The sequence below is a fragment of the Centruroides vittatus genome, unplaced genomic scaffold, assembly GCF_030686945.1.
Source record: "Centruroides vittatus isolate TY-2023 unplaced genomic scaffold, ASM3068694v2 contig_388, whole genome shotgun sequence".
Taxonomy (NCBI): domain Eukaryota; kingdom Metazoa; phylum Arthropoda; class Arachnida; order Scorpiones; family Buthidae; genus Centruroides; species Centruroides vittatus.
In genome coordinates this window covers 279569-306944 of record NW_027122204.1, presented here as the reverse complement: position 1 = coordinate 306944, position 27376 = coordinate 279569, and the positions used below count along the sequence as shown (strand labels likewise).

The window sequence follows — 27376 nt, the reverse complement described above, 5'->3', positions numbered from 1 at the left end:
TGTTGTTTATTACAATAGTCACCTCTGTACTCAAATTTGTGGAGTGCCCCATTAAATCCAGAACTGTAGGGATTATGTTGACCATTGTTTATTTTTTCGTATATATAACATGCCCGAATAAGGAGGAATGAATTCAAGTTAATTTCGTGGTGGGTATCCACAGTCGGCACGAAATCGCCAGAGTTTAACAGGCTGCATTCAGACAGATGAAGTCTGGATGCAGCCTGTTAAAGTTTTTGGCAGCTTCTTGTTTATATGCAGGTCTCCACTATCAAAATAACTTGAATTTGTTTCTCCTTATGTTGCTTATCCATTTACAGGTAAAGTATAGTATTAACAAGCAAGATCAAGATAACCCCTACGGTTTCAAATTTATGGTACACCTTGTATATTTAATACTTTTGTAGTTATGTAACTCATTGTTGGATTTCTTTAAATAGTCCTACAAATGATGTCATTTTAACCTCTAGCCTTAATAACAATAATATAGTAATATTAATAGAATGCCTATATTTTTAAAGTTGCGGGTGTGGTCTATCCCATTGCTTAAGTTTGTTTTCGTCGCAGAACGGCTCATCGAATGGCGGGCGTGCGTTTCCTGGTAAGTTATTCTTTCTGCGAAAAATTCGCTGAACTTTGAAGACATCATTAATACAAATATAATTTTTATGGCCATTAAATAATAAATGGCTTTTAGTAGGTCCACTGCTGGTTTAAACTAAACAGTTTGCATAATGTCTGCTATTGGTCCAGGTTCGACCAATCCTGTCGTGACACGAGTCGGCAATGACGTGTTATACGAGTCTCTTTTAGCGTGTTATATGAACCCGTGTTATAGGGGGGGTCTACTGTACAGGGAAACAAAAGGATGTTTAAATTTAGGTCAAGAGAGCACGATGGGACGATAAGGTTAAGGTATGAGAATTCACGCACATTTGCATGTTGAAAAAAAAAATGGCTGTTAGATAAATAAACAGTAAAGATTATTATATAAAGAACTACATAAACTAGGGTAAAATTTTATATAGAGAAACGGAATTATAAAAGAAAATTTATCAAACATTTTGAAATTATGAAACAAAAAAATAAATTTAAATAATGGTAGGGTTAATGCAAATTGGGATGATGTCATCCTATGACGAAAGGAGTTGCTTCATTACTGTTAATGAAATGTGTTATTTTAAAATATTTTTACAAAATATTACATGAATGGGTAGTAGTTTTTGGTATTTGTTTTATTTTACGTAGTTGGTGATTTGGTTTATTGTATTGTAGAATGTACTGATGAGGGGATAAAGCCCAAAATGCACATACATTGAGGATTTTAATAAATTATTGGTTATTATCTTCGTCTGTTCTTTGTCATTTGGAAGAGGTGTTGGTTGTTTACATTGGGGATGAATAAATACCAAATACATTTTAAAAATTAAAAAGAAAAACTTACTCAGAATAAGATGAAAGCATTCGGCGATAAATTTCCATTGGTTGAACATTCTCAAAATGTGTCTTTTGCCAAACAAAAACAGGACTTTCTTCTTTTTCAATAATGTAATTTGCACACGCAAACTTCCTTGCCATCACCTTGAAATTCCCTCTCTCTTAAGTCAAGAAATCTGAACTTTTGATTAGAATATTTTATGCAATTATGCATCAGGATGTCGATGCATCCGTCAAACAAACATTTGCCAGAAGTGAATTCACCATTGATGCAATATTCGTTCAGCCAGAGTCAACGGATTCTCTGGTCACCATTTCAGTTCGATGCCTTTGAAGTATTCAAATCATATACAAGCAGCTTTAACTTATTTATTTACAAACTTTTGACTGTATACTTGACCAGTCTAATGAGAGCATTGTCTTCAAATCCACTGAGTTCATAAGTTTTCCCTGGATAGTACAAGTGCAAAAATAATTTAGCCATAATGGCGACCATTGTACCTGCAGAAAGACTATTTTCAAAAGCAGATAATATCTTCAGCATGATTTACACTGGATGCAAAACTAAAGAAGCTATCAAAGACACAAGCTTGCAAAGCAAGTGAAAAATTTTCACGCCAGCCAATGGGAATATGTGACAATTAGTGCCAGTCAATGAAAGGAATGTTTTCATCTCAACTAGTTTTCCACTCAACACAAAAATAGAAAAAGAAAAAATGGCAGACTGGACACCTGGGAACAATCCAAAGTTTTGTTTGGATTGCTCCCAGGTGTCCAGTTCAAAGTTTGGTTTGAATCACACCCAATAATTAAAATGACCCATATTGAAAATAATATATAGGCTTATCAAAATTGAATTATATAACAAAGTAAATAACTGTATTGTGTAGTTTTACCGAAAACCAGTTTTGTTGCCAGTCATTGCTCTGGAAACCTTGCATTCAATCTGACAAGCGCTCATAGGAACTTTTATGGTAGTCTGCACAGATATGCACCCCGTCCCTCACCATTCAGCTGCCCTATCATGTGCCTGGCTGAATGCACAACAAGTACAACTAAAAAGACCCTGTTAATGACCACAGGTCAGAGGCAAAAAGTGAAAAACTGAAAATAGCAAAATTTTGAAATTCCATACAGAAAAATTACTGATTTTTGTTAAACTCCAACAAAATTTTTTGAGTTCAAAACCAGAAGACATTCCTTACTACAGGCAGGATGCAAATTCCCATCACCTCTGTAGAAAATTAATTGTATATTCCATTTGTTTTCAGATAAAACATGAAAAATGGCTGATTCAGGTAACTGCACCATTGAAGAACACAATCTTTAGCTGAGAGGAGGAAAAGAAAAGAAAAGAAAACAATGGAAGAGATAAATGCAAGACTTCAGCCTCCTTCAAAAATATCTCTCTTCTGATAAAAGCATGAGATTTTTACAACAGTGCAAAGAATAAGCTTACATTGGTTGTTTGGAGTATGGTTCTACAGAATGTTTCCATATTGATATCGTAGGCCATCTCGGTATGGACTCCTCAACTTTGCTGCATTATTCGCATCTGGTGGAAGGTCTGCCGCTTCTTCAATTATCCTCTGCATTATCTATTGTAAATATTTTATGCACTCGTCAGAAAAGTTTTTTGGCTGCTGTCCAAACCTCTGACATCTACACACACCTCTTCCATTGGTTTCGCTGTTCTCTCTTTTTCATAAACCGTAACAATTATACATTCTTCAATAGTGTAGTTACTTGAATCTGCCATTTTTTTTTGTGTTCTGTCCGAAACAAAAAAATGGAACACACAATTTTCTATAGAAGTGACAGAAATTTGTGTCCATCCTGTAGAATAATGGTGGTCTCACGTGTGCCCAGAATTCGTAAATCCAGACCAATGTGTATAAGCAATAAAATTACGTCAAAAACAATAATTGTTTTCACAATTTATTAATTACATTTAATTCAATAAATAATATCTTTTTAAACAATGAATTGATATGCTGATATTGAAATATACAAAGCTCACTAGATTTACCAGCTTCTCTTTATACAAATATCACAAAATATTAATTTTTAAATTTAATACAATAGATTTTTCTTTATAGAAGCATTTATAGATTTATGAATTTTAAAAACCCAAATATTAATACATTACACAAATAAACAGAATTTAATTCCATTATATATTAAATAATTTCAAATTTTGCAAAAATTATAAATAAAGATCTTAACACACTAACAAAGTTCTTATTACACCAAAAAAATGTTAAATGAAAACTCACATGCACAAAACACAACAAACAATTATACTATTACTTCAGGACTTTCGTTAAAAAAAAAAAAACAATACAATATTTTAAAAAATCATTTTATGTACATAAAATTACAAAAGCTATTGATTTAAAGATTGTTTTTAAAGTCCTTTAAACTCGTGGCAATATTTATTTGCTAAACAAAAATGAATTACGTTTTAACTGTTAAAGAATTTTTGACAACCCCTAAAAAAACAATATTAAAATTGATCTAAATGCCCGTAACTTGAATCGATAAGGCAAATTTCTTAAACGATGGCTATATTTTATCATAATAAGTTAATATTAGCAATCATCCATTTTATATAACAACATTAACCATATATTTTATCATCATGCTATATAATTTATGATAGTCACTTTTAATTCAACAATTCTGATACGATAAAGTTCGGTTTTTGAATGTCTACGTCAAAAATGCAGCATACTAAGGACACGAATGGAATGCTAATTGTCCTTCAATACTAACAAATTCTGATTTTTAAAATTAATACGGTGTCCTTTGTGTAATATTCACCAAATCGTGGGTACTGAAAATAAATGATTAAAATATCAATTTTCTATATATATATGGATTTAGTTCTCAAAATTTAATAAAGAAAAATTAAAAACTATTTACTTTTTCCCAAATTTGATATGAATCACTAAAAAGATTACTGCTAAAACAAGGCAAATACTACCAACAACAATATATGCAATACCCAAAAAGGAATTTTTTCCTCCTAACCATGAAGTATTGGAAAGAATCATACGTTTTGTACCTTTGAAAGAAGTAACAGGATAATCTGAATGATTGTTAAGGATGTTTAAATTTTAGGTAATAATAGCTATATTAGTAAATTTACAAATTCAAATATAAAAATTAGTTTAAAAATAGTTAATCATCATACAATTGAATTATGAAAATATTAAAAATACATTGCTGTAATTATAGAAAAATATATATATATATATATAATATATTTTTTTTAAATGTGTTTTATAACAGGATTAAATGTAATTTTATTTATATCAAGCATTTCAAAACGTATTTGCAATTTTGTGAAAAATAAAATTACAGTAGTGAACCGAAAATCGGAATCAATTGGGGACTGGGGTTGTTCAGATTAGGGATTTGTTCCGATTACGGTTTATGTATGAAAAAATATATTAACCTGTCCGATGTTCAAATTTTTCTCCATTGCGTGTCGCTTCGTGTTGAATTTTCATACATTTTAAGCCTAACGAAAATTTTTATAATAATAATCGAGGCTATCATATCGTTAAAAATTATTTCTGCATTTTGTACAAACAAAATAAATATATTGAAGAATATAAAAACATGAAAATTATACTTTAGAAGTAAATTTAGTATCAAAAACGTTCGATTCAGCACGACACAGTCAGACTGAAAATCGTGCCGATTACCGGGGTGCCGATTTACGAGTCTCTACTGTATATATATTTGACTACGGGTATTTTTACCTGCACAATATCTGAACTATGTTTAAATATAAGTTTTGTACAATTAATTCATTTTTTAAATTTTATTTCATAATTATTATTTAACTCTCAATATATCAAACAAGATCTTTTTGTTTGCTAAATTATTGATGATAATGCAAATTATTGGATAGTTAATAGTAAAGGATATTAAGTTAAATACCAAAAATTACTGAACCAATTCCATATTCTAGTTGAGTTAATCAAGTAATTTCATCAAGTAGAAAATCTGAACTAAAGATAAATATGTTAACTGTGAATTAATTCAAAGTTTCCAGATATTAGTAAAGAACATTTCGATGTATCTAACATGTCCAGTAGTCACAAGTTTTAGATCCAAAACTTGCACAATGTTTAAGTACATTAATGCAGAAATGCATAACAAATATATTTAGCAAACAAAACATGTTTATTACTTTTGACAATTTATAGTGTCCTAATGTTGTGAACTAAGGTAGATTTATATTGAAACTAATGAAGCATAAAGACAAGAAACAACCAAAATAAAGCTGCTGGTGTTTGTCATAGAAGTTAGATCTGAATATCAAAAATCGTTCACCAAGATATCATCCTATTGGTGAATATAATAATTCCCTGATTATTCAAATCATTCTTATTCAAGAATTGCTATTGCATTGTGGATGTATTTTTAATTTTCAATTATACTGAGGGAGGGGGGAAATTACACTGAGTTTTGGATTATAACAAAGACGTCATGCAAAACAAATTGCAACAGAAAACTAAATTTCTTTTAAAATACTCTACAGTAACAAGAATTATAAAATGAAAAATTCCTTTATAACAGATCTTTAAATATATGTGATACACATGATAGAAAAACCATTTGGAATCTCAGTCATCTTACAGAATACAGGTACTCCTAACTTTATGACCAATAGAGTTTCGACCTGCAATTTGGGGAATCCCCTTTCTCAGCTTGAGTGTCGGTCAGTGGTGGATGGTGACATGCACACTAAGCGTACTATAATAGTCTTATAGTACTATAATATGCTAATAGCATACTATAATAGTCTTTTTACGAATAAATTTGAAGTTTGTTGCATAATTTGGATAATTTTAAAATGATCCCATATTCCCATCACAAGATCCTCGCTTAGCGACCAATTCGCTTAACGACGTAGTCGTCGGAGCAGAATTCGGTCGTAAAGTGAGGAGTACCTGTATATTAGATTTTTTTAAAAGGATACTATAATCCACAACCAATTTGTACGTTCCATTGGGAAGGCCATTTTTAAATCTTTCCTGATTATGATTTATGCGTCTGTATAACTTCCGAAATGTAGGCAAAGCTGCTGTTCTCATCCATACTATTAAATCTTCATTCTGATATCCATTATTATTTTCATCTTTTAGATCTAATTGCCACACGGGTTTTCGCCAGTTTGGTGGTGGAATTGTATTTTTAAAGGCTAAATTTTTAAAAAAATGCTTATTATTACATAACTTTTAAATATTCAAAATAGATTAATAATATTCAAACTGGAAAAATTTTTCAAACAATCTATATTAAGAAATAAACAATTTTTCAAAAAGATACTGACAGATAAAATTAATTTCCAAATTATAAAAGTGCAAATGGTTTAAGCTCATAACTATGCATCATCATAAGCCAAAAAATTAATAATCACCATCACAATAACCTATTAAATTTCTCAAAATAAATATATTACGTACCTTTTCCATCAGTTACATTTCCAGGAGGATTTTTAAATTTTACATTTTTATCAGTTGGCCAAGCAATTCCAGTCTTTTTTAATCCAATAGCAATTTCCTGATTATTGTCATCAATGTAGTATAATTTCAAACTATCTATTAAAATATTTTAAAATTAATATTTTATGAAATGTGTCAAGTATTCATTTAATATTAATTTATTGAATTTCACCTTTGCAAACAGTAAGAAGCATTAAAAAATATTAATTAAAAACAGATAATGAAGCAAAAATTTTTAAACATTTAATAACACTTAGATTTTTCTATACTCTTAAATCTTAATTGATATAATACTTTAGAAAACAGAGAAGAATAAATAAAAGTTTTAAGTGCATATTTCTTTGATGAAAATATGTTTTAAAGTTAATACAAAACATCATACACAGTCTTCCAGCAAATAATGTGTATTGGAATCGACTAAAAACAGAACATTTTCAGTCTCAGAGACCTGCATCAAGCACAGATCGTTACAGAACGTTTGCAGAGATTCTAAATGATTATGCTTGATGCAGGACCATGAAAGATGCCAAAAAAAGTTCCATCTTTAGTTGATTCCAATACATATTATTTGCTGGAAGACTGTATGGTGTTTCATATTAACTTGTGTACGTTTCAGCTTTTGGAGACTAGTAAGTTATATTTTCAAGTCAAAATATAGGTAAGACCTATTAATTAAATGTAATTATTTTCAAATCAAATATTAAAAAGGCAACTGTGAATAGTACAAACACTGACAATTCCCTTTTTGATTCAATAATAGCCTAAAACTAACATCAGAGTTAAATTTGATCTATCAATTGAAACAATTGTAGTATTCTACTAGGTCCTGGATACTTCATTTTCAAATTTATTCATAGTTATTACTTTCATTCATCCATAAATGCTAATTATTTTATTCAATATGGGGATTAATTTTTTCATTTTTAGTACTTTAAATAAATTCCAGAAAAATGCCGAACTCAGAAGATGCCTAATGTAAGGGTTATTTTTGACAAGATACGATCACAATTGGGCAATCTTGAATCATATTTTTATTGTAATTGCAAATCAAACAGCATAACATTTTTTTAAAATTACCATAGCCTACTAATTTCATAAATAATTGCTACAGAAAATGAAAGATTTCTTTATCATATGCTTTTCTGCTGCATATTTTCAGCAAAAATTTTGATATAACTAAATGTTTGTCTAAAAGTCAATACAAAAATTTTAATCACTAATAGTTTTATTAAACAAACATTTTCAGCTATTTTAAACAGAGTAATCAGGTTGATGTGAAAAACTTTAGTTTTCTAAGGCATGTTTACATGTATGAACATAGAAACTGCCATTGAAATGTTCTTTCCAAACTCGGCAATTGGGCTACTTTTTTATAACAATGTTCAAGAAAACTAACGCATCTCACATTAATTAAAGTTATTGATTTACATTGTTTATTATTATTTATATCAGTAACAGTATCATCTCTTAGATATGTTAAAGAATATATGAAATACTTGAAAGCACAAAAATAATAAACGACTTATAAATATAAACCCTAGCCTAAATTATTAAAATGATAAATAATACCATTTAAATTATTTATCATTTTGTGTACTTTGTAAATTTTTGGGAAAATTGTGTGTAAGCTTGGGAAAAATTTTGGGTCCTGAAAATATTCTGCACTCCTTTTCATAAGTCGCATTGAACCACATTACTTCTTGCTGCCTGCAGACAGCTACACTTAGTCAAGCATATTGTCAGCAAAAAATCAACAAGGCAGTCAAGAAAGCAAATTTCCTGACATTCCATGACCTTTTCTGAACACTAATGAAAATCCCCAACTTTCCCTGTGTAGGAACCTTGTATATTTGTATGTAAATCTTCTAATTTCAAATATTCAAGATTTGGAAAATTTAAAACTGGCTAAGATTGGATTTCTTCTTCATCCATATCAGTAATTTTAATTTATCCCATACATCTGAGAATAATTCAGATTTAGTTATCTTATCATTAGGAAATAAAAAATAGACGCAGAGCTTTTTTGATGGACAATGTTAAAAAATTATAAAAGTAGGAAGTAAATTATGAACCATATTCAACTTAATAGTCAAACAGAAATATTTCATAAATATAATATGCTATATAATTAAAGGTAAATTAAAACTATACTTATAGAATAGTTTTGTTCATGGTAACAATGTAGTTTATACAGGGCCGGCAAGAAGTCCATAAAAATTTAATTCTTCCATTATTTATGATTATTTCATTACAATGAAATGCAGTTTGCATTGTATGTATTGTTAGCACAGAGGTTTTTTTGTTTGTAGAAAAAAAAATGAGTTTCAAAGTCATTGACAGGTAGCACTGACATACAAAAGACAAGACAGACAGGCAAATGACAATGAAAATAAATTTCAATGTGATTTCTGATTGTTGGGATATTTAAATTCCCATGTTTCGATCAGGTCCTTCCACATTGTTGAAATTGAAAAATGCTATTTGCCACGAGGTACCATCCATGCATCCAAACACGCTGCACTCTGCAGGTGCAGGCACTGTTACTCGGCTAAATTATATTATACTCTGTGGTGGAGGCCTTGTCTAACACTTGTATAATAACAATGAAAATCATTTCATTGTTATTTGCATTTCTTTTATATGTAAAGCCATTTATCAGTAATCTTTGGAACTAATTTTCCTCCTTAAACAACCCCCATACAGAGAATATTTACAATGCAACTGCATTTCATTCTGATGATAATTCAAATTTTTATGGACTTTTTGCCCATCCTGTAGTCTGATTCCAATTTGTCAACATTTATGAATAAAGAAAAAAAATTAACATAGAATTATAAAATTTAAAATAATATACTATAGATTAAAATACCTGCTAAAAGTTATTTCATTTGAAAAAACAATGTAGTTATCATTGATTATTTTGAACAAGTTAAATACATATAAAAACATTAAATTTGAAAGCTATCTAAAACTATAAATATATATAATCCAATAGCAAGAAATATTGATCTACATGAATATAAGAGGAAAATTTTGTTGTAACTTAATAAATTAGTAATTTAACCTTTATAATATTCAAATTTTTCTCAATATTTTTCAGAGGTCAATTTCTTTGTACATCAATGCATTCAACTCTGATGAAACCATGTTTCTGAGTTTGTAAAATTCTAAAAAATGATTATTCTGAAAGTTATTTTATGAAGTTATATTTATCTCAGATGAATATATTCATTAAACACAAATAGTACAAACAAAAAAATAAAAATGTAGATGAATATAATAAGAATGAATTCAGTATCATTTGGAATAAGAAAATCATCGAATGATTAACATCAAATTTGAAAAGAGCAAAATAACAAATACAAGTATTCAACATATTTCCATTAAAATAAAAATGTCTCTAACAAATCTACAAATATAAAATTAGAAATGTTGTCAAGATATATATATTTAACCCTTTGATATATATTTTCAGTACTGATATATTAGATTTAAAAATATCTTTTCTTTGTGAAATTAAATTATTTTTACATTACAATATCTTAAATTTTTTAATGTCTGAATGTAACTGATTATAGTTATATACCTGGAGGCATTTTCAGCCTGGACACATTACAGTTGAATCAATCTGCTTGTAATCACATTGGGACTTGCTCCTATTGATAACATTAAATATGATGATAAAACTACATTAATTTGAAATTCTGGTTTTGTTGACTGTCGTTAAGAAATAATGTTACAACAGAAAATGTCTAAGTTGAAACATGTAACTGAAATAAGAAATACCAGAGATTTAAATTACTGTAATTTCCTACAGTCTGGTGTGGGTGTGTGAGTCTTTGTCTAGTGTTTAAAAAAGTCAACATGGAAATGTATGGAAATGATTGCAGACTTTTAATTGTAATTAAAAATTCATCCAACAATTTTTCCTTTACTTTTATAACCACTTAAAAAGGGTATTTTGGATGAATAAACTGAAATGCATTTAAACAAAACATTAGAGAATAAAATCATAATCTGAGTAATACTTGAACTCGGGTGAATGTCAGATTCAAAGGACATAACATTTCAGCTTATTCATCCAAAAACCCTTTTAAGCAGTTATATAAGTGAATGATTATATCGAGAAAATAATTGTCATTTGGCTTCACATCTTGCATCTTCAAACACAGTACAAATAAATGGTTTAAACAGTGCTGTTTCAAATATTCCATTTTTTTCCATTTCACTTATAATTACATCTGCAATGAATTGCTAACAAATATAAAAGAAACAGGAAACTGTTATACTTTTATATTTCTGTTAGATTGATATTACTTGTTATATTAATGTATTATATTTTTGATAGTTTTTTGCATGTATATTTTTCCATTAATTTCTCAGTTTAAATTTTCGATGTTCTATTTTGGAACACTTTGTAACTGTCATTCCAAAAGTTATGTAAAACTTGAGTATGGCCTATTGAATAGGTCGAAAATATTAGTTTATATAGAAATAAATAATCTCAGCAAGTTATGGTGCTTTGTGGAGATTGGGTATTAATTGAAACAGGAAAAACTGTAATATCTGAAATACCTTTCAAACTTCATATGGGTTAAGTGACATGTGCAATGGTAACTTTGGAGGTGAGAAGGGACAGTGATGTAGGTTACATTACATTTTTATTTTCATTCTCATGATTTTTGTTGGGGTACATGCTAATGCAGGTTATATATAGCAAATTATGGTAATATACTGTGTGGCAGCCGAATAATTGTAACCTGGCACTGCATACAAAAATCCAGGCAGCGCTTTATTGAGAATATAAAAACTCCTGCTGGCCGCCTGCCACAGCTTTTTCCCGCTCTTTTCTGGCTTGTTCACTTCTCTGCGGATGACTTGTACGGTGCTATTTTAAATCTTGTAACCGAGATCTCTTTACTCGACACCCCTATGGCTTAGTCATAGGTATAGAGCAAACAAGCAGCGCGGAAGCCCACTTTCTGGACATTGTCATCAAGACAGAAGCATCTACCGTCCAAATGTCAGTCTACCGAAAACCAACGGCAACACCAATATACATACCTAGGGGATCCTGCAACCCGTTCTCATATACAGCAGCCGCTTTCAAAATCTTGGTAAGAAGAGCAATCTCCCACTTCTCCATAAAGCAAGCTCTGGACAATGAAATAGCTTATCTTAAAAAAGTCGCAACAGACCATGGATACCCTTTCCTAATACAATGTATAATCAAACAACATCACCAAGGAAGCACATCCACAGTAAAGGCAAGGATAGCACTAACAAAAATGAATTAACAAGACTTCCTGTCACATACAACCCATACGTTAGAGGAGCATATGGAGAAATAGCCAAGAGACAGCAGATGCAAATAGTGTATCGAAGAGGTCCCACAGTAACCAACATCCTAAAAAAATCGCTAAGACCCTCTGGATCCCAACAGAATGTACGGAGTGTATTCTATTCCTCTAATGGATAATAGGTGGCAAAGAGAACTCATTTACATCGGTTCTACCAAGTGCTCGTTAAAGACCAGATTAAAAGAACACCAAGTGGACCTACAACACAGCGCTAAGTATATACGCATCCGATCAGGTTATCGAGGAAGAACTCGATAAAGCTAAACGACGCCCCACCCGTAACATATAAAGTGGTTAGAAGCTATCACAATATATAAAATGAGCTTTAATAATATCTGCATCAACCAAAAAGAAGAGATCAAAATTTCATCGGCCTGGCAAGTCCTTTTAGACGTGCATAGACAATAATCAACATCCAGACACTGCAGCGCATGTCCGCCACAACGGAATTAGACGAAGTGGTTTGTTTTGAAATCTTCTGTTCTATTTTTCAAATCTTCCAGTTTCACCTGAAGAAGAACTTCTATAAGTTCGAAAACGTTAGTGAGACGATTTTTACAAAGAACACCGGTAACAGGTTTGTTTTTAGAGTTGTAGTTTGTAAATCCCGGTGTCAGTAGAGAGTGGAACACTATTGTAAAAATTATCCTAATTATATCTGTTCTAATTTTTTAAAATGTTTATAATAAACTATGCAAAAAAAACAAAATTCATGAAACTCAGAATGTCAACCAAATATGAAAAAATATAGTATATATTTATGATTGAAATATTCAACTCACTTTTCACGTTCAACATTAACATACATTTACATCATTGTTATGATGTAAAATGTTGAACGTGAAAAGTGAGTATAAGCAACTATTTTTTGCTTATACACAGTATTAATTATAAGTTAAATAACTGGTGTGGTCTTTCAATACAATAAATACAATAACACAAATGACATGTAATGTATTTAACTACAGGCAATGCATTACTTACACAGTTATTTATATATTAGGATTAATCAAATGAAATTCCCTCAGCAGCAATAAGTAAGATAACTGTACAGAAGAATATGTTCACAGCAGTATAAGTTAATGCACATTGAAAAAGTTACCATCTGCCTGCAAACAAGAATCTCAACATTGTGGCAGTTTCCAAATGCTCTCCTGACCTTTAAACCACTCAAACAGTGACCTTCATGTCATCATCAGTGTAAAATTGCCTAACAGAGCTTTCTTGAGTGGTCCAAACAAGAAATAATGATGTAACAACAGTTGAGACTGTATGGAAGATATTCCAGAATATCTCACCTCTTTCCACGAAGCATCTATTTAATAGTGATAGCAACATGCAGACATGCATTACTGCAGAGACAAGTAAGCACTTAGTCCTCTTCCAGCATTTTGTTTTAACAACATAATGAAGATTGTTTAGTGTCTGCAGATAATGCTATGCATTGTTTATAGTGTATAGTTCTTTAAACTCCATCAACAAAATCAAAATTCTAACAAACAACAATTTGGGGTCATAGAAGACATTTGTCTCCATAAATAGCATGCATTCTCCTGTGAATTTCACTGTCTTTTTATGATAGTCAGTATAATGAAACTGCTATAAAATATCACACTACTTCAAATCCTACTTCTCACTAGCTTATTTAAACAACAACACACCAACATTTGGAAATCTGCAATTCCCTTAAATGACAGCAGGCACATATGTAACACCATCTGAATTGACTTCATTTGATCACACCTAACATTTATAATATAATAATTAAATAAGCAAGAATGTAAATTTTTTTTTAACTTAAATTGATTTTTAACCTCTTAAAAGACAATTTAAATTCATTTTCAAAAAATGTAATATTCTTTATTATAACATATTTACCATTGAAGAGACTGTTAGCAATTGCACCACAAGGAGCAACATAATACTCAACAGAAGAATTTTTAAACTTTTGGAAAGGGATGCACTCCCGACTTCCCTCAAGACTCTGTCCTACAAGTTGAGCATCATCCCGAGATTTCACATAACGACGATGGTTTTGATAGTAGTTTGTCAAACCATAATACATGTATACTTCTTTCTGAAATAAAAAAGGAATCTTAAATCAATCATAAGATCTATACACATTAAACTACAAGTCATTTAACAAAATCTGTACATTTTTTTTAATGTGTACAAATTTAGACCAAGCTATAAATTTGTTTACGCTGAGGTTTGTTGTAGCAGAACCAATTTTTGAAATTAAATAGCTAGTGAGAAATTAAACAACACCAGTTCATATCAACTTTTTGGCATTAGGTGAGGTTGGATTTATATTGGAGCACTAAAACTAAGCTTGACTGAAAGTAGTCTTGTAATAAACAAATTACATAATTTTAGACAAATTAATAATTTTAGAAATAGCTACTAAAAATTAAATTATGAAATAGTAATTCTGTTTACTTTTAATGAGAAATCTGCTTGATCATTAATTTCTGTATTGAACATAATCCAATGAAAATACAATTTTTTCATTTATCTGATTATCTGAACAAACTAAATAAACATATAATTTTAAGTTAATCTTAGTTTTGAAAATATGGAATAAATTAATTTAATTAAACTTTTTTAATTTACTAAAAAAGCTTAAGTAAAAATATTATAATAGCCAGTGATTAATCAAATTGTTAAAGCAATCCTTAAATTTTAATCTTATAACAGGGATGGGCAACACGCGACCCGCAGTAATATTTTTTGCAGCCCGTGGCATAAAATATGAATAAATATATCAATTTCCCAGCTTAAGGAAGTATTCAACAAAAATTCAAATATTATTTTCTACAACTTATGTTTGTGAATAGTTTTTTTGCAATGAATTTAGTAAAAATTAAAACAAGAAACCGGTTAACAGACACATCGAAACTAATTTAAAACTAGCAGTGGCTAACATTTAACCAAATATTTCTGATATATTATGTTTAGATCAGTGCCAGAAAGCTATATTAAGTATACCTATGCTAATTTATAATTATATATGAATAAAGAATTGTGATTTACTGACATTTTTCCCCTCTTTTCTCATGTGTGCAGTCCACATCAGTTCAAAAGTTTTGAAATGCAGCCCTTACATAGAAAAAGATTGTCCATCCCTGTCTTATAATAATAAATCACTACTCACCACACCGAATTAATGATAATGACACACTTGAAACCAAATTACAGTGCAATACAAAAAACATCGAAAAAAAACTAATGTTATAATCGAATTCTTATTTAAACATCATTCCATAATCGAATATCCATCTTGGAATGGTTAAGAACCTCATGGCAGAGCCCAGAAGGGGTTTGAAAATGTTCATTTTTTCTATATTTTTTGTATCACACCGTAATTTGGTTCCGAGTGCATCATTACTTATAATAATAATGATGCTAATCAAAAATCACTAAAATTCTTACCTTAAAATTTGGCAATTGAAATGTTAAGTTACATCTGCACTGACTTTTGATGTCCTTAGCTATTACATCAGCACAAGATTCATTTCGCTCATTTGTGCAATTTGTATACCACACTTCATGTTCTTCTACCTAAACAATATTTATACCTTATAATATTTCTAATAAATTTGACTGATTATTTGTACAATAATGTTTAATAAAACTTATAAACAATGATTAATTTGCTCATTTCAAAATTGCTATATGCAAATGGTCAAGACAAAGTGCACTTTGCCTGGTAAAGTGGCTTTAATACAACTGGCTAAGCAAGCCAATGGCATGGTCCATTTCAAATGAAACAATCTATATCATTGGTTTGCTTGTCCTGCTGTATTAGAGAAACTTTTCCAGGCAATGCACCCAAAAGCATCAACCTGCTGTTCTGGAGGTCTGAGATCAAATCAGTATAGGCAGAGAATATCAAAAAGTTTGCACAGGTGGTCTGTTCTGAACACACCAGGCCCTGTTCTTCTACTGCCCAGCTACTCCCATTGTAGATCTAGCAAAAGCTAAATGGTCTAGGAAAGAAAACCATTTTGAAACTCCAAGGGTAAAAGGAATTAATTTATAACTCTTTTAGAAATATTTTTAAATTTCTGTTACATGAATTTTGCACCAATTCCATCTTAAGCCTTGGTAAATTATACTTTTGTTGTTGTTATTAATTTATAATGTAAATAAAGATAACACACAATATAAAAAAATATAATCTTCAACTATTATATCACAATACAGTAAAACCTTGTTATTTCGATATCAGATAATTCAGTCTAGTCTAGGCCCCAGCCAAGAGAATAGGATTTTGCATATATTTTAGTTCAGATGATATTTGATCCAGTGACCTGCAAAAATATCATTTAATTGAAAATCTTCAATCATATTACACATTTATAAGAAAATTTCCATGCCCAAGTGGCAGTTTCAGTTTCACCAATTATACATTTCATTTATTGTACACGTCCATTCAAGGTCATTCAGACATTGTACACATTGCCAATGAAGAGAGCATTTATTTTTATGGAAGAAATCTGTTTGCATTTAATTATTTTGAACATTTTCCACAAAAATCTGTTGATTCAATAATTTCAAGTCCATTAAATACACGTGTGTATTTACAATAGAATGAGTACTTATAGCTTTAGCCGTTAATAGCACTTGTTTTTGTCAGATCGCATGATTTTCGTAATTTCAAACTCAAGACAGTGAATTCTTTATAGAACTAGCCACTGGTCCTCTAGATGAAATTCATAGTAATTCTTATTGAAGCACTTAAGCTTCTTTTGTATGTTATTTTCAGGTCTTGCTTTGAATGCAATTTGGCTACATTTTCATTGTTTTCATTAAGTACATGCCAACTAATAGTTTTTTTTTGAACTAGGTTAAATTACTATTAACTTGTAATATTAACACATTTGTAAACAAACAGGTAAATTTTACCTGTTATATAAGATAATGTCATAATTTTATTCAAAAATTACAAAAACTTTGATTCAAAGAAAAAGTTCAGAAAATTCAAACCCAGATAGTTCAGTCGTATCTTTTTGATCCGTTAAGTTTTGAAATAACAAGGTTTTACTGTAGTGACAAAAGAATCTGTAATTTACTTAACAACTGACAATGTAAAAATTTCTTAAACAAACTTCTGAAAAAATTTAGATTAGAATTTTAGGCAGGACCAATTAATAAATAGAAATATATTTATTACTCTTTGAATTTGCTCAAGTGTAACAAATTATTATCGCAGATTAAGCAAATAAGTTTTGCTTATGACTATCTTATTGACTATGATTTATAAAATAAAACTGTTATTTTAACATGTTACTGTCAATTCTCACAAACTTCAAAAATGAATGCATTAAAAAAATAAAAAATCTATTATAGCCAAAGCCACTAATATTTTATAACAAAATTTCTGTATTATTATTTTATAATATTTATAATGAATATAATACATTCTAAAAATGTTCTTTATATCTAAGAAAGACAATAATTAATCTGTTTCATAAATATGGTTGAAAAGTTCTTTAACCTCTATAGACCTGAAATTCTTTTAATTTAAAATATGATTGTTTATTTTACCTTTAAAAAGATAAATATTTATTTGTATTTGTTTTGGAAATGTCATGACTGCCATTACTAACACAATTGGTAAATAACTAAAAACATGCATTCAAAATTCTCCATTGAATCTTGCAATGCAAGATGAAGTAACAATGTAAAAAGGTTTCAGTTAAATTGAATAAATTATAAAATGATGAATAACTTATGGTCATATATATCAGGGGTGGCCAACTTTTGTGCACATAAAATCTACTTTTTATCGTAAAAATGTGTTGCGATCGACTTGTTGTCATAGGCATAGTCTAAATGGGGAGGGGAAAGTGTGAAATACAAACTATGTTTATACACTGTTTCAGTACGAAGTGCACTCACTGCTTATGAGTCGAGTCATAACTGCATGCATACAGTTGCGTTCGGTTACAAATATAATACATTAAGTCAAGACATCGCTAGCGATCGACCAAAATTGGCTTGGCGATCGACCGGTCGATCGCGATCGACTTGTTGGCCACCTCTGACATATATGTACTATCTTAAGTATACCAATTCTAAATTAATAGTTTTGGCATAATTACAGCCTAGTAATATGAATATCAAACAATTATGTTAATATGCAGATTTATAGTTAGTTTACCCCTTAATATATATAACATATATTACAGGGTTAATCTACTAATAATTATTCCATAAAAATGATTACTGAATTATAATATTGATAGTTCACAAGCAAAGTAAAACAACTATATTTGATACTTCATACAGATCATAATAATTAAAAAACAAGCACACTAAACTTACTTCATTAGATGAAACCAATAAACCTATACCAATGGGTATAAATGCTAAACCTATAATAAAAAATGTAGGAAGAACTGTTCCGGCAGTCAAAATAGGTTGCCAAGCTGGCAATTTTTGTTGTTTAAAGGCACTACCTGTAAAATACATAAAAAATCATCATGTGTAATCAATCAAAATTTAAAAATAAAATCAATATAATTCTCTAATATAGAAAAACTATTCTGCTTTAATAGTTATAATAATTTAAATAAATTTAGATTAAACTGGAAGAAAAGAGCAGTATTATATTCATTATAAACACTGGAAGAGGAGATCGGACTGAAGGTCCAGGTAGCATAACTGGCAACGCAACCGCATGGTAAGCGGGAGTTGCAGGTTCGAGTCCTGCTTCAGACTGATTCTTTTCTTCCAGTTTAATCTGCTTTAATAGGCTTGCTACAATTTGCTTTATATATTAAGATGTGAATGAATAAGTAAATAAATATAAACACCCACAATTCACAAAAACATGGCTCTATACAAATAGAGGGGAACATGGATTCAAAATCACATACTGTGAAGTAGATGCCCTCCAAGTTGCCAAGCGTGTTTAATCTGCGAATTAACTCCACCGAATTGGGCTAAGTGTATGGATACTCTTCCATGCTGCTGATTATAGAAGAGTTGAGCCTGCATTCCATAAGAATTAATGGAGATTTCGATTTGTCCACAACCAAGCACAGTTGTTTACCAGTTTTATGGAGCTTCAAAAAACAAATAAACAAGGGAAAACTGGAGCCAATATTGTTGCTTTAGTTAATTTGAGTACTCCAGCTAAGGGAGAATTAGCTGTGCGTTTAACCCTTGCTTGAATCTTCTCTAAATAACCGCTGGGGGCCTTTATGCATTTGGTGTTGTTGATGTACTCCTGTAAACCGTTTCTATAAGTGTCCCATTTCATCAGTACAATGCTTTTGGATTTGTCTGCTCTGATGGCCACTATATTGTTACACTCCATCGATCTCCTTAAATTATAGTGAAGATTGTTTCCATCGATCTCCTTAAATTATGTATGGTCCTCCACTCTTCTGTATGGTCTTGTGCATTGACCATGCAGTTATGTAACCCAAAAGGAGTACTTCCAATGGAAAACCTTTTTCACTATACATAACCGCACAGTCAATATTGTATTGTATATAATATTGTATTAATTATTTGATTATAGCCATATTACAGCCCAAATATTTAGGTGATCGTTGGATGATTACATCTGCCAGTTTGATAAAAATAAATACATCAACCTGCAAAATTTAAAACAGTTCATGCCTGCTGATTTTCACACAGTTTGAGAATCACTACCTCATGAGGTAGTGATTCATAAAATGACTCATTCGACACACTTACGAGTGTCAAAATAAATGTCTGAAATAACTGCTGCCATAATGATAGGCAAATACAGTATATGAAAATCCATGGAGATATTTGTTATTATTAGTTGAATTTTTACTTAAGTTCTTATAAGCAACAAAACATGCCGTACAGCATTATTTTACATTATCTTCACAAAAAATTTTTTTTTCGTAAATCCAAGCTATTTTAATCTACCTCTAGTATCAAACTACTTAGTTTCTAATTATTAGTTATAGCATATTAATAGCCCTATTAATTATGGCAATCGTTTGGCTAAGCTACTTTAAAAAACTAAAGCAACACAAACTTTGTAACTCTATTTTGAAAACAGAAACATAAAATTTTACAAATTCACTTAATTTCAATGATTTCCCTATTACACTGTCTAATCCATCACTATTGAATTTATTTCTATAAATCCAATTGTTTACAATGTTTGAAGATGTCTGAGTTAATCTAGTTTTCTAGTCATATAACTAGTCTATAGTAATTGTATATTTGTTTATCGCTCTGTACAAATGACAAGAAATGAGTAAATGTTTTTATTAAGTTAATTATTTATAGATTTAGTGCAAAACTGTTACCATGAACTGTATTAAAGTTGATTTCAATACACTTAGAACTTTCCTGTAATCAATTGCTATTTTATGCTTCATGTATAGATATTTCAATATGAGGAGACAATTGAACTGCCTTTTTAGCAGGAAATGATTTGTTGCATATATTATAATACAGAACTTTTCCATCTGAAATATCTAGAATTCAAACTGCTGTATTACTTTCTCAGTAGGTCAGACTTCATTTTGCTGTTTTACTTATATTGTTTCAACCAACCAAACTCAATGTAATGAAAAGTTTTCTGCACACAATTCATATGTAGAGATTTAACTGCTTTTACTCACAAAAAAATTATCTTCCTTATAATTAATTAAACATTACATTTGTAAAATGTTTTTTTGAAATATTTCAATTTAACATTATTAAACAAATATACTAAATACTGTATAACATTTACGATAATTTTAATCCAATTAATTCAAATAATTTTGAGAATTTGAAAAATGACAAGATTTAAATCTATAGCAACATGAAACATGTTTTTGTTGAACTTTAAAAGAATACAAGTTAGATGGTTCAAATTTAAAACACAAATTGTATACTCATATCTGTAATTGAATGGTGAAATATTTCTCACATAAACTGTACAAATGCAAAAAAGTTTCAATGCACAGATAGCAGAAATGAATCGTTTAAAAAAATGGCACTTGTAATCATGCAAACAAACTATGAAGTTTATAAAGCAATTATATAGGCTAGTCCAGAAAATGGTCAAATCTGCAAATTATGTGGTAAATATCATAAATGCATATAAAATATGCATTATCAGACAATTTTATTTTGATCCACTTGAATCAAAATTGTTATTTGAATCAATATTGGGGTTTTATCATTATAGCATAGCATTTAAGAAAAAAACATGCATATGCATACAAATTCAGCTCTAATTATTTTGAATAAAGGAATGATCATTGGATCATTCCTTTATTCAAAATAATTAGAGCTGAAATTGGTTCCTGAATTTGACACTTCATCCTGGATTTTTTAGGACTCTGCCTTGTAGTCAATAAGAGGATCTCCTTTCCTTTTTTAAAGCTGATCATGGGTTTGGCTAGGCCCACAATAAAGTGGAGCCAAGTGATGTGAGACAGACCAAACATATGGGATAGACCAACTCCATGAAAAATTCCTGGGGTTTTTCAACTCATCCAGATTTGATCCCCAGAACAGTAGGTTGATGCATTGGGCATCCTTGATCTTTGAATAAAGATATTATTTGCAAAGTCATTAGTAGTGATGGGACAATTAATCAGAATCTAAAAAATCATTTTCCGGGAATTGGAATTGAGCAAATCTCGTCACAATTTCTGATTCTTAAAACAATTCTTTCACATTTAAAAAGAAAATTATTTGTTTCAGTCAAAGATTAAAAAATTTAAATTATGATATTAACAGTTAAGTATTAGTTTATTGGAAACTTTCACGTTGCCAAAGCAGAGAGTACACAACACCCATATACGAGGTGAAGCAGACTTTTCTTTTGCATAGTCAGAGCAACAAGAGATTGCACTTAGTCGATAGTAATTGTTCCCATCTTAGGGGAGATAGGGTGACATTAGTTTGCCACCCGGCCAGTATTGGGTCGGTTTAAGCAGCAATTTCAAATTGAGACTGGTGGTCAACAAAAATATTTATATTTTAAACTGTTTTGCCAACACTTAAACAAAATTATATTTTAATTGAAAAAATATTATATAAAATTATTTCTAATATTTAGTATGATTACTTATAATGATGAAGTGCTTGAACACCACATTGTATACTTTTTCCAGTAACACTAAATTCAGACTGTCATCTTAAACAGTTCAAATTTTCTTGTTAAACTTGACACAGACTTATGAAAAAAGATCAAAAATGCTTGTTTAAATAAATTGAAGTGTTGCTGAAAAAAATATTTCAAGTGTGGTTCAGATTAAATTAGTTTCAGCCTATCTAGAAGTGTTTTTTAATGATAAAATGACTTTTTCCATTATAACTATGAATATTTTTGTTATGATTTACAGATGATGCTGTAATACATTAAATTTTCATACGTGATTCATATGATTCTAAGTAAAAACTGTGCTAAGTTTACTGCCATTTTGAATTTTAAAAATTTATTTTACTTTCCCGGCTCTTGTTAGTACATACCAGAGGAAAAATATGGAGATCAATAAAAAAATAACCCGAAGATTTTTATGTTTTTCGACTCAGAACCTCAAAACTTCAAGAAATGCAAAAAAACTTTAGGGTTTTTCTGTATGTATGAATGTGTGTGTGTGTGTGGGGCATGAGTTTGTTCACTATCTTTGAAGTTTAACTCCTGTGCTTTTCAACAAAAATTTTTGAAATTTTACAGGAAGGTTTGTCTGTTAGAGAGATTGATGCTATTATATTTTGGTGATTAAAAGTCAAGGGGTGGAGAGATAAAAGATGTGTACCTCCTATAGAGTCGGACGTAATGATGATTTTCTTCATTATTGGCATTTACAATAACCATCTCTACCCTCAAAATTAAAATTATAAAAAGCTTTTTAATACGATATAACAATAGACGGCACTACTAAATGGTGCTGGGAAAGTTAAGCAACTTGTTGCTGGATTTTTTCAAGATGTATCAATCTAGGCATTCATTTGATTCTTCATCTCAAAAAAATTTCATGCAATTGAACATACATATAGGACAACCTAGCTTGAGTGAATAAATTCAAAACTTGGTTAATTTGTAATAATGACATTTGCTCAGCTTGTTGCATTATTTGCCGAACCTCATTTAGTGTTAAATACTATGGAATAATGCATTTACAACACATAACAATTGCAAGAAATAGTAAAATAGGACTGTATTTTCTCATTTACCTTCTCCCTCCCCCAGTCATGGTGTCAGCCAACAAAGCAGTTTCCAAAGATTGGATAATTCTTTGAGTAAAAGGGAACTAACTGTAATTTCTTCGAAGATGGTGTTGCAATATTAACTTTATTTAAAGTAAGATTATACAAAGTTATTTTTTAAAAGCATGCATATCCACATATAAAGAATTTTTGGGTTTCTTTCAAAAAACGATTCCAAATTTTCCAATCATTTTCTATTCTTATGCTCGATGTTTATCAATTAATTAATGAATGACCATGCTTGTAATATAAATATAATTTTTCTAAACTAAAATAAGCTTTAAGAAATATTCAAAAGAATTGGAACAGGGAGAAATTTTGGTATCGTCTATCATTAGTCATTAGTAGCAGAATCAAATACAATCTGAGAATGAGTATCATCAAGTGTTCTATTTAGGATAAATATCTAATAATATGCTTTCTAAATGTAAAGTATATTCTCTTAATATAGTACATTTATCTTTTAATATATTTTTATATTATTCTCAGAAAAGAATGAAACAAAAAAAAAAAAACCTGTGTTTCAAAAACTAGTAATAAAAATATCCAATGCACATAAAATAAGGGGACTTATGCAGTATAGCAGGTACGGAAAAAATTTTTCAATTTTTTTCAAAATTTGATCGATTATAGTCAAATTTGATACTCTGATTACGAATATGATATTCATTTTCGCCCCAGTCAATTATTTACATTAAAAAATTGTTTTAATTTTTTTTTAATTTTTTGATTTTTTTTTATTTTTCAAAATACGCCAGTGCAAAATTAACAAACTTTTAACTAAATTTCACAAAATAAAAATAAAACGTAATCACTGTGCTGCTTCGGGATACACTAAACGAACATGCTCAACCAAGTTATGAAATGCATCCTTTTGAAAATGCTGACGCCACAAAAATTCTGCCAAATAGTTATCTAGCATAGTACGATGGGTATCGAATCTGCATTTGTTTTTTTCCTTGGCTTTCTGCCAAACAGATTCTACGTGATTGGTTGTAGCGTGAGTAAGGGGGTCAACGAAATTAATCGAATGGTTTACGGTCAAATGCTGATATCCCAGATTCCCCACTGTATTGTATGCTGCCCACAAATCCGAGACAACAGTAGTCCCAGGGAGCACGAACTGTTGCAAAATAGGCAACAAAGTGCCAGCATCGCGCCTGTCTACAGTCACCATGAAACTTTCCTTTGTTTCCACATCGAAACCACCAAAAACCCATTGTTCTCTAACGCGATGACCACGTTCATACTTTCGACAAACAAAACAACTTTCGTCGATCTCCACAGTATGACCTCTGCCTCCCAGAACAATCGGATTGAGCAAAAAATATTCGTGACAAATGTCCCTACAAAATTGTTTCCAATCAACAATCGTATGGGCACTTCCGATTTCCAACTCTCTCTGTAAAAAGTCCTGCTTATCTACTTCATAAGCCCACAGATACATCAGTTGCAAGATCTTGGAAACTTCAATATGGCTTCACGAAAAAAATGAAAATTTTCGAATTGATGCCTGTTTCCTACAAACCCGACCTGCTGAACAACGCCAGATGACACCATCCATAGAATTATTGTTTTCTAATCGCATTTCGTTGTATCCCACGCAATTGCCATCACAAATCATCACTCTTTTCAACAAACCGTGTTGTTGAGCCCAGTTAATCGCCTCCCTGTTAGTGGCCGATATTTGGAATAAATTTTTGAGGCGAAATTCCGTAAGATTTGGAAGTCTATTTGCCATATTCAAATAAAACTTTCAGAATATTATCGATTAGCAAATCGTGTTCAAAGCAACGAATTCGACACAACAGACTACCAGTGTATTTGTTTCAGTTTAAACCTTCGCCTAGCGTATCCCAAAGCTGTAAACTAATCCTTTTTCACATTTTGACAGAAATAACCATTCCCTGTTGTTTTTACTTACTTAAAAATTAAAAAAAATTTAAAACAATTTTTTTAATGTAAATAATTGACTGGGGCAAAAATGAATATCATATTCGTAATCAGCGTATCAAATTTGACTATAATCGATACTGCGTATCTACCTGCGTTCCGTACCTGCTAAACTACACAAGTGCCAAAATAAGTGCAGTCAACTTGTGTTAATATGAATTGCTAGGGGGAATAGTTGTTCATTTTATTGAAAATTTGTATTAATAATTTTCAGAGTCAAAGCCCAGGTTGTATAATTTATGGAGTTAAAGCTTGATAAACAAATCAAAACCTCTAAATTATATTACTTTGAATTCATTTACTAGATAAAGTTAAAATAAAATTTACTTACAAAAACAAATTAATGATCTAAATGATTTTCGAATCACTGTATGCACTCCCAAATATACAAAGTAGCACACATTTGCATAGTTGCATAGGAATGCATCCATTTAAAGGGGTAGGTGTCCTTAAATTTTTTTTTCTAGCTAAATACCTTTTGCTTCAGTCTGTCTTTTCCATAAACAAAACGGAACTACTTTTGCAATCGTATTTTAATGACGACATTCTCTGACAAATGTTATTAAATGACAGTATTTATATTATGTAAAATTGCTACATTTACGTTAAAATACTTTTAAAAAATTCATGAATACATTAATTAAACGACATTAGAATAGATTTATTCGTTTGAATAAGTATTTCTAGTTTCAACTTACTCGAAGGTCTTTTACTTTTAACTTGTAACTCTTCACTCGAAGGAGTAGCCATTTTTATTTCATTAACTTTAATCGTGTTGCCAGCCTTTGATTTTTAAAACCAATCTTTCCTTTAAAAAGTCAAAAGTTGTGTATTATTTCTGCCGACTTCCCATCCACGTTGATAAGTCCCAAACTAATAGCCAAATAGCCAGATATATAAAAATAAAATTTAAAAAATAATAATATACTTCATAATAATAAAACAATATAGGAGATTGTGTGTGCGAAGCAGGGCCGTGTTCAGTAACGCAGAACACCTATGTTAGAATTCTGAGTGGCTTAGTAGGCGGAGCTAAGAATAGATAAAGGAAGCTAGTGGCGGGAGGAGTCAAGCAGTAGTTAGAGACGAGTTCAATTACAGCGTAACTAGACTTAGCAAGAATTCTGCGTTACTGAACACGGCCCAGTTAGGGCGTCAGCTTACTGCTCAAGGAGACCCGGAATCCAATCTCGACGGTGGAAAAATTTCAGGACTTTTTTGGAAATGGTTCGTCCTAGATATGTTGGATGTTGGATATCGTTCCTCATCACTCCGTGTTCTAGATATATGGGTCCCTCGCCCCATTGTGGTCTGGCCGAATCTCACCATAGTCTTGAAAAAGATCCTTTAAGTTAAGTTACGCAATGCAACACTTAAGCGATTTGCCTAGGGAAATGCCTTCCGGGAGGTCTGTTTAAGGGTAACTGGCTCCTATTTAGGCGTTACAGACGTGGAGAAAACCGGAAAATTCCACGTGGCCAGCCTGTCCTGGCCAGGCGCGTACCCACGACTGAATTCTGTGTTCAGGGAACGGAACCGCTTGGCCACTGGTGGGCCGATCCTTTAAGTTGCAGAAAGAATCCAAAAATAAATAAATAAATAAATAATAAAATTTTGAAAATGATTAGCGGCTATTTTCAAATAAAAAGTATTTCTAAAGTAACGCCTTTTAGTCAGATAAAGGTATTAAAAGTAAATTTTCTTTGGCTTTTACAGTATTTTTGGTATTGATATTATGCCACCAAAACTAAAAATCCCCGACGGTTATTTTTGGTCGGTTTTTTTATAACTTTTTTATTTTCTACTTTGTTATACCAGAGTCGATAGATAGCGGCCAGATGGCCGAGCGGTCAAGGTTAGCAGCCTGCCGCCCTGGGGGACCCGGGATCGAATCCG

At 30.6% G+C, this 27376-nt stretch overlaps 1 protein-coding gene across 1 annotated transcript; it reads right to left on the bottom strand.

The window, feature by feature from the left end:
- Window positions 1-3362: 3362 nt before the first annotated feature.
- Window positions 3363-26244, bottom strand: Cdc50 (cell cycle control protein 50A). Its single transcript, XM_067270849.1, has 8 exons — window positions 26179-26244; window positions 18650-18783; window positions 15752-15880; window positions 14198-14396; window positions 6921-7055; window positions 6434-6655; window positions 4363-4528; window positions 3363-4273 (listed from the first exon to the last, which is right to left on the bottom strand). The coding sequence occupies exons 1-8, from the start codon at window positions 26228-26230 to the stop codon at window positions 4231-4233; spliced, it is 1080 nt and encodes a 359-aa protein (XP_067126950.1). The 5' UTR covers window positions 26231-26244; the 3' UTR covers window positions 3363-4230.
- Window positions 26245-27376: the final 1132 nt, after the last annotated feature.